Source organism: Mustela erminea, chromosome 4, assembly GCF_009829155.1.
Source record: "Mustela erminea isolate mMusErm1 chromosome 4, mMusErm1.Pri, whole genome shotgun sequence".
Lineage (NCBI taxonomy): Eukaryota > Metazoa > Chordata > Mammalia > Carnivora > Mustelidae > Mustela > Mustela erminea.
This window is the reverse complement of record NC_045617.1, coordinates 119,939,917-119,953,649: the sequence shown is the minus strand read 5'-3', so window position 1 is coordinate 119,953,649 and position 13,733 is coordinate 119,939,917. Positions and strand designations below refer to the sequence as shown.

Below are 13,733 nucleotides of genomic sequence, written 5' to 3'. Positions count from 1 at the left end.
GAAAATTTATTGGAGGAAATAATAGCTGAAAACTTCCCTAATATGGGGAAGAAAATGGACATCCAGGTCTAGGAGGTACAGAGAACTCTCAACAAAATCAACAAAAGTAGGTTAACATCAATATTATAACTAAATTTGCAAAATAAACCAATAAAGAAAAAATCCTAAAAGCAGCAAGACAAAAGGAGTCCTTAACTTATAAGAAGAGACCCATAGGCTAGACACAAATTTCTCAACAGAAATTTAGCAAGCCAGAAGGCATAGCATGATATATTCAACATGCTGACTGGGAAAAATCTGAAGCCAAGAATACTCTATCCAACAAGGTTATCATTCAGAATAGGAGTAATAAAGAGTTTCCCAGGCAACAAATACTACAGGAGTTCATAAGCAGCAAACCAGACCTCCAAGAAATATTAAAGGGAGATTTTTGAGTGAAAAGGAAAGAACAAAAGTGAAATAGAAAAGGAACAGAGAAAATCTGCAGAAACAACAAAACAGGAATAAAATGGCACCAAATACATCTCTATCAATAATAACTCTGAATGTAAATGGACAAAATCTCCAATTAAAAGACATAAGGTGTGAGAATTAAAAAAACACCACCCATCTATATGCTGCCTACACAAGACTCATTTTAGACTTAAACATAACTGCAGCTTGAAAGTGAAGGGATGGAGAAATATTTATCATGCAAATTTTTGTCAAAAGAAAGCCAAAGTAGTAATACTTATATTGGACAAGCTTTAAACCAAAGACTGTAACAAGAGATGAAGAGGGGCACTATATCATAATAAAGGGGACAATGAACAAGAAGATCTAACAATTGTAAATATTTATACAGCCAATATGGGAGTGCCCAAATATATAAAACAATTAATTAATAACATAAAGGAATTCATTGATAATAATACAATAATAGTAATGGACTTTAACACCCCACTTATATCAATGGACAGATCATCTAAATAGAAAACAAACAAGGAAGTAATGGCTTTTAATGACACACCAGACCAGATGAACTTAACAGATAAATTCAGAACATTCCATCCTAAAGCAGCAGAATACATTTTTTTCAAGGGCACATGGGATCTTCTCCAAAATAGTCACATACTAGGTCACAACTCAGGCTTCAACAAATACAAAAAGATTGAGATCATAACCAGGCATATTTTCTGACCACAATGCTATGAAACTTGAAGGTAACCCCAAGAAAAAATTTGGAAAGACCACAAATCTATGGAAGTTAAACAACATGCTGCTAAACAATGCATAAGTCAGTCAGGAAATCAAAGAGGAAAATTTTGAAAAATACACGGAAATAAGTAAAAATGAAAACACAATAGTCTAAATCTTTCGGATGGAGCAAAAGTGGACCTCAGAGGAACATATATAGCAATACAGGCTTACTTTAAAAAGTAAGAAAAATCTCAAATAAGCAACCTAACCATACACCAAAAGGAACTTACACCTAAAGAGGAAAAAGAAAAAAAAAAGAAAAACAAAACCTAAAGCCAGCAAAAATGAAAAAGAAAGGACATAATAAAGGTTAGAGCAAAAAGAAATGATATAGAAACAAAGAAGAAGAAGGAGGAGGAGGAGGGGTTAGAGGGAGGAGAAGTAGCAGAAATCAGTGAAATCAGGAGCTGATTCTTTGAAAAAAATTAATACAATTTACAAAACACTAGCCAGGCTTACCAAAAAGAAAGGAGGCCCAAATAAATAAAATCACAAATGAAAGAAAAGAAGAGATCATAACAAAGAGCACAGAAGTAAATTACAGAGAATATTCTGAAAAACTACATGCCAACAAATTGGACAATCTGGAAGAAATGGATAAATTCCTAGAAACATATAAACTACAAAAGCTGAAACAGGAAGAAATAAAAACATTTAACAGACTAATAACCAGCAAAGAAATTGAATCAGTAAAAAAAAAAAAAAAAAAGAAAGAAATTGAATCAGTAATCAAAAATCTCCCAAAAAACAAAAGTCCAGGCCAGATGGCTTCACAGGGGAATTTCTCACACTTTTCAAAAAAATAGAAATGGAAGGAAGACTGCAAATTTATTTTATGAGGCCAATAGTAACCTGATTCCAAAACAAGAAAAAGACTCCATTAAAAATGAGAACTATAGGCACCTGATGAACATGGATGCAAAAAATTCTCAACAAAATACTGGCAAATCAAATTCAGCAGTGCATTAAAAGAATCACCGGTTCGATATTCACAAATCATTCAACGTGATACACCACATTAATGAAAAAGAATATAAGAACTGTATGATCCTTTCAATAGATGCAGAAAAAGCATTTAACAAAGTACTACATCCATATATAATAAAAACCCTCACCAAAGTACAGTTAGAGGGAACATGCCTCAACATAATAAAGGCCATTAACAAAAAACTTAATACTTAATATCATCCTCAGTGGGGAAAAACTGAAAGCTTTCCCTCTGTGGTGGAGAGATAAAGATGTCTATTCTCACCACTGTTGTTCTGCCTAGTACTGGAAGTCCTAGCCTCAGCCATCAAACAACAAAAAGAAATAAGGGCATCTAAATCAGCTAGGGAGAATTCAGACTCTCAGTATTTGCCAATGACATGCTATTCTATGGAGAAAACACAAAAGACTCCAACAAAAAATATTGCTAAAACTGATACACAAATTTAGTAAAGCTGAGGGATACAAAATCAGCATGCAGAAGTCTGGTACATTTCTATACTCCAATTATGAAGCAGCAGAAAGAGAAATCAAGGAATCACTCCTATTTATAAAGACACAAAAAGTAATAAGATACCTAGGAATAAACCAAACCCAAGAGGTAAAAGATCTGTACTCTGAAAGCTATAAAATAAATAGAAGATTACACGCAAAGAAATGGAAAAACAGTCCATGCTTATGATTTGGAAGAAATATTGTTAAAATGTCTATACTACCCAAAGCAATTTATACATTTTAATTTAATCCCTATCAAAATATCAACAGAATTTTTTAAAGGGTTAAAACAAGCAATCCAATAATCTGTATGGAATCACAAAAGACCCTAAATAGCCAAGGCAACCTTGAAAACGAAAAGCAAAGCTGGAGGCATCATGATTCTGGTCTTCAAGATACATTACAAAGCTGTAATGATAAAGACAGTATGATACTGGTACAAAAACAGACACAAGATCAGTGGAACAGAGTAGAAAACCCAGAAATGAACCCACCACTCTACTGTCAATTATTCTCAGACAAAGCAAGAAAGAATATCCAGTGAAAAAAAGACAATTACTTGAGCAAATGGTGTTGGGAAAACTAGACAACAACATGCAAAAGAATGACACGGGACCACTTTCTTACACCATACACAAAAATAAATTGAAAATGGACAAAAGATCTAAATGTGAGACAGGAAACCATGAAAATCCTAGAGGAGAACACAGACAGTAACCTCTTTGACATCAGCTGCAGCAATTTCTACTAGATATGTGCCCTGAAACAAAGAAAGGAAAGCAAAAATAAACTATTGGGATTCCATCAAAACAAAAAGCTTCTTCACAACACAGGAAACATTCTTCAAAGCTAAAAAGCAACCTATGGAATGGGAGAAGATATTTGCACATGATATATCTGCTAAAGAGTTAGTATTCAAAGCCTAGAAAAAAATAATCAAACTCAACACCCAAAACACAAATAATCCAGTTAAGAACTGAGCAAAAGTCAGGAGTAGACATTTTTCCAAAGAAGACACACAGCTGGCCAACAGACCCATGAAAATATGCTCAGCATCATTCATCATCAGGAAAATACAAATCAAATCTACAATGAGATACGACCTCATACCAGTCAGAATGGCTGAAATTAACAACATAAGAAATAATAGGTATTGGCAAGGATGAAGAGAAAAGGGAATCCTCTTGTACTGTTGGTGGGAATGCAAACTAGTGCAGCCACTCTGGAAAACAGTATGGAGTTTCCTCAAAAAGTTAAAAATAGCACTACCCTGAGATCCATCAATTTTCCTGCTAAGTATTTACAAAAGAATACAAAAATACTAATTTGAAGGGATACATGCAGACAAAGATACAAAAAGATACATGCAGAGAAAGATACAAAATAAGCAGAAATAAAGAGATTCAGATGAATAATGGCAAAAGTACAGATAGAAATAGAAAGACAGAGGCAGAGATGCAATGAAAGAGTGAGAGACACAACAGGGACAGAAAGGCATAAAAAGATGCAGACATAAAAAGATGCAGAGACAGGGGGCACCTGGGTGGCTCAGTGAGTTAAAGCCTCTGCCTTCGGCTCAGGTCATGATCCCAGGGTCCTGGTATCGAGCCCCACATCGGGCTCTCTGCTCTGCAGGGAACCTGCTTCCTCCCCTCTCTCTCTCTGCTTGCCTCTCTGCCTACTTGTGATTTCTCTCTCTCTGTCAAATAAATAATAAAATCTTAAAAAAAAAAAAAAAAAAAAAAAAAAGATGCCGAGACATCCCTATGTTGACTGCAGCGTTATTCACAATAGTCAAGATGTGGAAGCAGCCCAAGTATCCATCAATAGATGAATGGATAAAGAAGATGTGGGGGGCGTGTGTGTGTACACAATGCAATATTATTCTACCACAAGAGTATTAGGTCTTTTTTTTTTTTTAAAGATTTTATTTATTTATTTGTCAGAGAGTGAGCACAGGCAGACAAAGTGGCAGGCAGAGGCAGAGGGAGAAGCAGGCTCCCCGCTGAGCAAGGAGCCCAATGTGGGACTTGATCCCAGGACACTGGGATCATGACCCGAGCCGAAGGCAGCTGCGTAACCAACTGAGCCACCCAGGGGTCCCAAGAGTATTAGGTCTTGCCATCTGCATCAATATGGATGGATCTAGAGAGTATTATGTTAAGTGATAGACAAAGACAGAAAAATACCACTTGATTTCACTTATATATGGAATCTAAAAAGCAAAACAAACAGACTCATAAATACAGAGAACAAACTGGTGGTCACCACAGGGGAGATGGATAGAGGGATAGACAAAAAAAGTAAAGAGGATTAATAAGTACATCTTCCCGTTGTAAAAGATTCAGGAAGAGAAAAAGTCAATATTGTCAATAATATTATAAGAATGTAATATGGTGACAAATGGTGACTATACAACTATTGTGGTAACAATTGAGAAATGTATGAAATTGTCAAATCACTGTTTTGAACACCAGATACTAATAGAACATTGTATGTCAACTGTACTACAGCAATAAATAAAGAAACAAATAAATAAATAAGGTGCAGAGACACACACTGAAAGATATATTAAGGACAGGAAAAACACATAGAAGTTACTTTAAAAAAAAAAAAAAAAAAAAGATTTGTTGATTTGAGAGAGAGACCAGGGAGAGAGAGGAAGAGAGAATCTCCAGCAGACTCCCCACTGAACACAGGGCCTGACACAGGGCTGGATCTCAAGACATTGAGATCAGGGCCTGAGATGAAACCAAGATCCCCACCCTTAACCAACTTAGCTACTCAGGTGCCACTGGATCTAGTCACTTCTATAATCAGCTGGACCCCAGATGTCTGTATAACCTGAACAAAGTAAACTTGAGTTGAGTTTCAATCATGTGAAATCAGAAACAGTACTTTTATTGTTAGTTATATTTTCTCAAAATAAAAATGGACCTTGATCAATGTGACTTGCCAAGATATACTGGAAACACCCTTGGGGTTCTCTGAAACACTAGGCGCCACTATATCTGTGCCAACATAATCCCACGTCACCTTACATACATGATGCTCACCACACCTAAAAAGAGGCCGGCACACCCTTAGGCCATTGCACGGAACAATATCAAATACTCATGAAGAATGTGACTATCGAATTGATCTCTCTCCTCTGCCTGCTCTTCACTTGGCACCCACAGTGCCCCTAGTTTCCCTTCAAAGAGCAGTTATGCTCCACCTACAGAAACTGGGCACTGCACTGGTTTCCTGCCTCCACCCAGTTAAGAAGACTCAGGGTACAGAGAACTCATAATCATGTTTAATCACTGTAAAATCTCTACATTCAGCTTCGATGTGCTCCTCTCGCACCACCTGAGAAGGAAGAATGAAAACAGAAAAACCCTTGGGGCGGGAGTAGATGCTGCTGGCAGGGAGCTCATAGGCAGAGGCTCTGAAGCCCCTGAAGGAAGCAGCACCTCGGTCAGATCCTCAGGGCAGGGGTCACAGGAGGTGACCTGGTGACAGAGGCACTGTAGGCCTCTGATCCATGTGGGGAAAAGAAGGTCTGTAGCTGGGAATTCTGGGCAAGGACAGGCAGACATTAGAGAAGGCAGAATCCCATGTATCCTCGGGCATCAGCGCAGGAGCCCTGTAGAAAAGAGGGTGATCAGCACAAGGGACCCTGAAGGACATTCCCTCTCCCCTCCTCTCAGGGCTACTGAAGCATCAGAGAAAGCTGGGGTCCAGGGCATACTGTCATCACCTCTCCCAGTATCTCAGGAAAGGTGCAATCAACTCAAGAGTGTCATCACCTCTCCCAGTATCTCTGGAAAGGTGCAATCAACTCAAGAGAACAGGGCACTCTGGCTGCACACAGGTGTGGGAGGCAGTGGAGCAGCTGTTAGCCTTTCAGGGAATATTAAGCTTTTACTAAATGTAATGATAACTCACCTTCTTTCCACCACTAGTAAGTGGTGGCCTTTCATTTATAAACTCTCACAGGCAGTAGCCGCCAACATGAAAAACAACATGGTCATCATCCTGGTGTCTAACACCCAAGACGTGGCTCTGGTTCCACGTTTCACAGAAAGATGCCACCAATGTTGTGGCCTGGTTCTGGAACAACTCTGGGTCCACCTACAGAAACTGGGCAAACTTCTCCCTAACTCTTGATCTCTGTCCCAGGGACAAGGCCATGAACTGAGCGCTCTCACCTCATGCTCTGCCCTCTTTCACCGGTGCCCACACCCCCACCGAATCAGAGCAGAACTAGTACCTGCTGGCGGAGACCCACGAGGTCCTACAAAAAGAAACGATACAGAAAAAGGTCTCATTACACAAACAGTCAGTCTCTCACTCACCCCAAAGGGAGGTAAGATAAGCAATTTAAGTGGAATTTTACTTTGTCCCTACCCATTAACCACAAGACCTTAACTGCCCTAAGTTAAATCCCCCAAAATGAATGAAACTGTCCCCAGTAGGAAGGGAAGCAGATGCTCTGACCCTCATAAAGGAGGAAGCGTTCAGAAAGGAGCCAGAGAGACAATGATGAACTGTCAGGAAGCCCTAGAATATACTCCACCTGGGACCTCCATGATGGGACTCCTTTCAACCAGTAACGTCAGAGTCCAAAGCCTCCCTCTAGGTTGTTCCATCTCCTCCCACCACCAGCCCAGCCTCTTCCTTTCAGGGTCAGAAGGAAAGAGCTACATCTAGAGGCACAGGCCCCCCTGAGCAGAGGGCCTCAGGCACAGCCCTTCTCCCCCATTTCCCAGAGCACCTTACCTTTCTGGCTCCTGTGACGGATGATAAGGCCCAGACCGAAGAAGATCAGCCCCAGCACAAAGCCTCCGATGCCACTCAGCATCTTGCTCTGGGCAGATTCCGACTGTGCCCCTGGGAGCAGAGCCTGAGTCTCAGGTTGAGTGTCCCCATACCCCACAATGTCCCTTTGGGAAGCCTGAAGTCCTGAGGTGCCAGGCAAGCCCAGTGCTCCCTTCTGGCCACCCTTAGGGGAGGAAAGGACCCACTAACAGACCCTCACACCCAGTGGGTATGTGAGAGTAGGGGAAAGCTGGATCCTGCTCCTCCAGACACAACCCTAACCTCAGATTTCAAGATCCCTGTCACCAGCCAGAGTATAAATCCGTCAGAGTAAAGGACTGGGCTGTAGGGTCAGGGTGTGGAGAATGATCTCTCTAGTATCTAGAAAGACAATGAGATCGAGATTCTTCTGATGCCCCTGACCATGGGCATCAGAGTGACATCAAGGATGAGGAATGGAATGGGATGGGCTGGAGGAAGCTCTGCTCTCTGCCTTGTGGGGCCCATGGTAAAAGGAAACAGATTGTCCCTTACGCCACTCCACTGTGATGGGGCTCTGGAGGCTGGGGTGCTCCACATGGCAGGTGTAGACATCTCCTCGCTGGGGAGTCACTTCCAGCATGACAAGGATCTGGAAGGTCCAGTCCCCATTCCTAATAAGTGGAGTGGACACCACACCAGCTGTCTCCTCCTGGTCATTCCGAAACCATCGAACTTTGATCTGGCCTGGGTAGAAATCTGTCACTGAGCAGACCAGCATGTTGTGGTGGTTCAGAACCTCCGTCCTGGATGGGGAGATGGTCACTGTAGGTTCCACTGAGGGGAGTAACAGACAAGAAAAGACAGTGAGATGTGAGACTGCATGGCAAGTCTCCCCATGGAGAAGAGTCCTGTCTTGGTACCAGGGTGGAAAGATCCCTGGATTCTGAGTCTTGGATTAAGATCTGAGCTTGGCCACTTTATTAGTTTGAATAAACATATGAGTCAGTTTTCTTTTCGAAGTCTGAATAAATCATAGTAATCATCCTATAAAAGTTATTCTCTTGATACTAATTGATAAAATGAGGCATTTTGAAATTACAAATTGCTGCATTACACAGGATATTCATAAAATTTTTAAAAATAAAAATAATAAAGCAGGACTTCTCTCCCTCCACACTTTTTGATTTATAAAGTGGTTGTTAATCTCTAACTCCCAGGGTAGTTTGTTGTGAAATTAAATTGTGTTATATAGATGGTGTGTGGTAAGGTATTTTTCTAGACATAGGTGTTTATTAAATATCTACAATTAACTTGCAAAATGTCTACCCCTTAAGTGGATGGTGATGATCTGAGCAGGAGTTCCGGGAAGGAGGATGAGTAGGGTTCAGGCCAAAAGAAACTTGAAACAATTTTTATTCAGTAATTTAATAGCATCAGTTTATTGACTCCAAAACTTCAGCTCTATTTTGACATTGGTTGAGATTTTCTAAGAAATTAAAATTCTGCCTTACAACACCATTCAATACTGTTTATATTTTTAGTAAACACCTTTTTCTTAGACTTCGCATTCACAAACCCTAAGTTATTAAGATTGAAGTCACAAGGGTTACTTTAAAACATGAAGCAAAATAATAAAGTCTAATTAATAGAGTCAGTTTTAAGGCTTATTTTCCCTTCTATATTCTCTTTAGCTTAAGTGGATGGGTGGCCAAGTGCATTCATTCATCAATCCCAGGAAGGTTTGCCCAATTCTCACACTACCTGGCAGTCACGGGGTCAGGTACTAGGCAGAGAAGGATAAGCAGTTCCTACCCCCCAGAGAAGACCAGGACTAGTCACAGCCATTTAAGAAAACAGCATTAAGATGAATAATAATTTGAAACCAAGAAGTCAGAATTTGTCATGTGACGACTCTAACATATTTACCACGTGTACCAGGCGTCCTCCCCGGACCGGGTCGAGCTCACTAAGCTGCACTGGGGCAGGGATGGGGGCTCACTGGGCTCTGCTCAGGGAAAGGTGTGGAGGGAGGAAGAAAACACACTTATGGTGGCGGGCGGGGAAGCACAGAAATGGTGGAAACCGCAGAGGAAGCTGCCCCTCTGGATGGATCTGCCCACCTAACAGTGCAGGGCTGTGAGGTCCATCCCCTCGCTCTGCACCGCGTCCTTGCCCCTCCACCACGGGACCGCCCCCACCTCTCTGCCCCGGCCTCCCCATTCTCCCATGGGCAGGTGGGCAGGGCCCAGCCTCCCAGCGCTAGAGGCCGCTGCAACACGGTTCGGTCTGCCCCTCCCCACCGAGTGACTGCTTGGCCGAAGGGAGACGGCCACGGAGGGCGAATGGCCTGGCCCTCACCTCGCTGATGCAGGATAATTCTCTCGTCAATCTCGTAGTTGTGTCTGCACACGGTGTCCACCTCGGCCTGCGCCCGCTCCACGATGTCCTTCTGACTGTTCCAGTACTCAGCTTCCGGCCGCCCCAGCTCCGTCACCGGCCGGTACTCCCCCACGTCGCTGTCGAAGCGCGCGTACTCCTCCCGGTTATAGATGTATCTGGTCACGAGCCGTACCCGCTCCGTCCCGTTGGTGAAGTAGCACTCGCCCTTAAACTGGTACACGAAATCCTCTGCGGGGAAGCACCGCGGGTCAGTCGGATCCCCACCGCTCCGCCCAACCGACAGCCACCGCCCAGCGGGTCTTGTGGGGCACTGGCAGGCAGCCTGATAAATCCGAAGGCCTCCCGCCTTGGATGCCTGTCACCCCTGCCCTGAGCATCCTCCTTCCCAGGCCTGCCTGCCCTCCCCAGGGCTTCCAGAACGGCCTTCATACAGAGAGGGGAGCGAAGAAAGCCCCTCTTTAGGGACAAGCGCTGGGACCTCTGAGCCCTGCCTGAGCCTGAGAACTGAGGAAAACAGGGCAGTCCCGCTAATTTTACATCCGTCCCTGTGCTCAGATAGGACATTCTCACAGGAAGTCCCAATTTACATAGAACTCCAGGGAACCTCAGAGACAAACAAATGTCTGCCTAAACACAAGAGTTCAAGGGAATGAGCAGAAAGATGAAAATTTAGCTTCACCTCCTCCTGAAAAGCATGTTCTCTTGGTCCCCTGCAAAGGGCCTTCCTTCTAATGCCTGGGTTTACTCTGAGTTTCTGTCACACCCACCCAACTGCACTATGAGGATTGCTCACTCCTCCCGGGCTAGAAGGGACACATACCTTCCACGTCCTAGAAAGAAACATTTTATTAATAGAAAGAATACGGTCTTTTGAATGAGATAAAATAGAGTTCCAGTTAAACCCTGCCACTTACCAATTTGAGTAGATTACTAAACAGAGTAGCTATATTATACATAAAATTTGTAAGCCGGAAGTTGCATTGTTAGGAAGATCCAAAGAGAATTCGTATGAAGATACTAATCTTGTGGCTGAAATTGTTTCTCAGTATATGCTATTTCCTCTTCTTTACATTCTCCTTTCTCCTAAATTCAGTCCCCTTCTATTCAAGTCCTGAATCCCACACAAGTTACTCTCTAACCATAAACTAGTGATACTTGAAGTTAAAACTCCTGTCTATGGTCACCCCGTCAGCTTCACTCAAATACCAGGAGTCTGCATCCATTCACACCCTACTCAGAATCAGGAATGTAGAGTCCTTTTAGTCAAATACAAAGAGTACAGAGGTCATCACTGTCCCATATTTCTCCAACTCAGAATCTCATAGTGTGTGGCCTCTATAAGGTCTTGGGGGACCCTGAAATGAAAAATCCTGCTGTGGCTTTATTTTTTTTACTTTCAAAATATCCTTATTTTCAAAAATAACCTGAATGTCACTTTGTATGAATGTCAGTAGTAGCAGGTGCATATTTTGTTTCCTCCTCCCCATTATAACATCCCCAGGATGGTTTGAGTCCCGGGGATAGGGATTGACCTCATCCTTAGAGGTGGCAATGAGAATGTAACACAGCTGTCTACCCCAAAGAGAGAAAACCTATAGAAAGACTATATTCTGAGATCATAGAACCTTCCACACTCTAGCCCAAAGGTCCTTCAGAACCTCCTCCCCAGAGGGGTGGCTCTGGGGAGCAGATGCCCTGCACTTACGTGGAGAGTCTCTGCCCTCAGCCACTGGGATGCTCAGCACCACCAAGGTCATCATCACAGCTGCTGTCCAGAGGCCTCTGGGGATCCACAGACCCATCTTCCCAGGCAGCACTGGGAACAAGGGAAAAGAAATAGTAGTCAACACAGCTCCCACCTGGTGGTTCTGAGTACTCACTTCAGAGAATAAAACCTGTGAGGACTTACATACACAGTAGGATTGGAGAGTCCCTAGGGAGAGAACCAATCAGCACTAGAGCAAAAGTACCTCATCTGTCTCTGGGCAGAGATTTTTTATGAAGGTTCTCAGTTTGGGGGATGGTTCTCAGTCCTAGGTTCAGAGTCCCTAGAAAGTGAACCAATCACCACTGGAACTGAAATTCCTCACCTGTCTCTGGGCAGACAGTTTTTATGAGAGTTCTTAGTCCAATTATTTATGAAGGTTCTCAGCCTGGCAGTATGTCTTCATCAAATTACACTAGATGAACTTTTGAGGTGAAGATTTTCTCCTAGTTACAGTAAGTCTAGAGATTGAATGCCTCAGAGATTAAAGAACTGAATGAAAAATGACTCAAGAGAAGACATCTTTGTGACATTAAGGATTTTTAGTTTGTATGCCTGGGATTTTTAGTAGGAAATCATATTTCAGGGAATACAAAATTATTGTCTCAGAGATGGCTACTTCTATTACCTTAGACACTCTGAAGAGCCTTAAGTTGTGGTGGGAAGAGCATAGTTCTTAGGAGGGAAAGGTTTTGACCTGCAGTTCTACTACTAATAGGCTTTATGAGAGTCAGTGAATTACTGAACCTCTGGATCACATTTCATGCATTTTATGTCCAGGTCATCTTATACACAAACTTAAGACTAATATGACTTCCTTAATATTGCAAAATGTTCCTCAGCTACCATGTGCAACTTTTGGGAATGCCAGGTTAATATGGAGAGCAAGAAAACAAGTTGAGAAGAAAAAAAAAAGTGACACCCAGTCCTGTGGGCATGTGATTCTTCATTATGCAAGAGTCTTTTATATTTGTGCTTTCTGAATGAAAGTATTTTAAAAGTTAAGTTCACTTTTAAGTATAGCCATCCTATGTCAGCAAAGGTGCAATCCACAAACATTCACAGAAGTCAGACTCCATCACCTTTAGTTACAAGGGTAGAGAGCAAAAAATGTGGAGAAGCATTTCCTGGGGACTGAATGGAATTAATGAGGGAGCAGATGTTAGAGTTATAGATTGTGCACAGATGTGGCACTTACTGGGCCAGTCCTACGTTATCAAACTGTGAATGGCAACAATATCGATGTGTCTTTTTAACAGATCTATTAATTACCAGGCTCCTCTCACTCATGACTAGGGTGAGTGTTACATGGTTATAGCAATTACAACAGTGGGTGGCAAACATTGATAAACAAAACATCAAGTATCTCCCTCTCTTTCTCCCTCCTTCTATCTCTTCCCTATATTTTGTGTCCTTTTATAACAGAGGCTGGGATACCAAAGCAGAATATAAGGAGTTTACCAGGTAAAAAGAGATAGAGCAGAGACACAAGAAGTTTCCATTGGTGGCACATGAAAGCCGTGGGTCAGCTCAGTATTCTGTACTAGGTGCATGGTTCCAGAGCACCTGAGACTTAGTGCCTGGGCTTCCACTAGCAGTGGTGTACTTAGGATCAGAATAAGAAGGGTCTCCATGGTAGGATGGAAGGAGAAAGGAGGGACATCAGAGCTGGAATAGGGTTGGGGGGCAAGGAAGCGTGGTCAAAAGGGGTCCTGGAAGGTACATTAGTCCCCTTAAGCCCCATCTCAGTGTCCCTCAGAATAAATGGAGAAGTCTGGCCCAAACCTTCCCTCTTGTCTTAAGGGGAAATTCTCTCCACTCTGTTGTGGGGCTGTGTTTAGAGGCTGAATCAGACCTGCTCATTGCCCAGTCTCACAGGCCTCTTCGCGCTTTCCAATGAGCAACAAAATTGTCAGCTTATAACCCTTTTTCTGATTGGCTAAAACCTTATCTGCAGGGCTCTGGCTTCTGTCAGTTGCTTCCCCCGAGCCAGTCAGCATTCTCCACATTTCCTAGAGCTCTCTGTGGTCCTCATAATCTGCTGCATTACTCAGGGAAGCCA

At 42.5% G+C, this 13,733-nt stretch overlaps 2 protein-coding genes across 3 annotated transcripts in view; one reads left to right on the top strand and one right to left on the bottom strand.

The window, feature by feature from the left end:
- LOC116588953 (SLA class II histocompatibility antigen, DQ haplotype D alpha chain-like) overlaps window positions 1-13,733 on the top strand; it is a 125,707-nt gene that overhangs the window by 30,932 nt on the left and 81,042 nt on the right. The gene's annotated exons all lie outside the window — the stretch shown is intronic.
- Window positions 5,998-11,815, bottom strand: LOC116588951 (HLA class II histocompatibility antigen, DQ beta 1 chain). The gene is made up of 6 exons (XM_032340722.1): window positions 11,612-11,815; window positions 9,865-10,134; window positions 8,059-8,340; window positions 7,486-7,596; window positions 6,977-7,000; window positions 5,998-6,349 (listed from the first exon to the last, which is right to left on the bottom strand). Exons 1-6 carry the CDS (start codon window positions 11,706-11,708, stop codon window positions 6,336-6,338), a joined length of 798 nt encoding a protein of 265 aa, XP_032196613.1. The 5' UTR covers window positions 11,709-11,815; the 3' UTR covers window positions 5,998-6,335.

Excerpts from the sequence above, each read along its gene's own strand:
- LOC116588951 (XM_032340722.1), bottom strand. The coding sequence starts at position 11,708 with ATGGGTCTGTGGATCCCCAGAGGCCTCTGGACAGCAGCTGTGATGATG. Across the intron at positions 10,135-11,611 it reads TGAGGGCAGAGACTCTCCAC|AGGATTTCGTGTACCAGTTT; the intron begins GTAAGTGCAGGG and ends GCTTCCCCGCAG. Across the intron at positions 7,597-8,058 it reads CCCCATCACAGTGGAGTGGC|GGGCACAGTCGGAATCTGCC; the intron begins GTAAGGGACAAT and ends CTCTGCTCCCAG.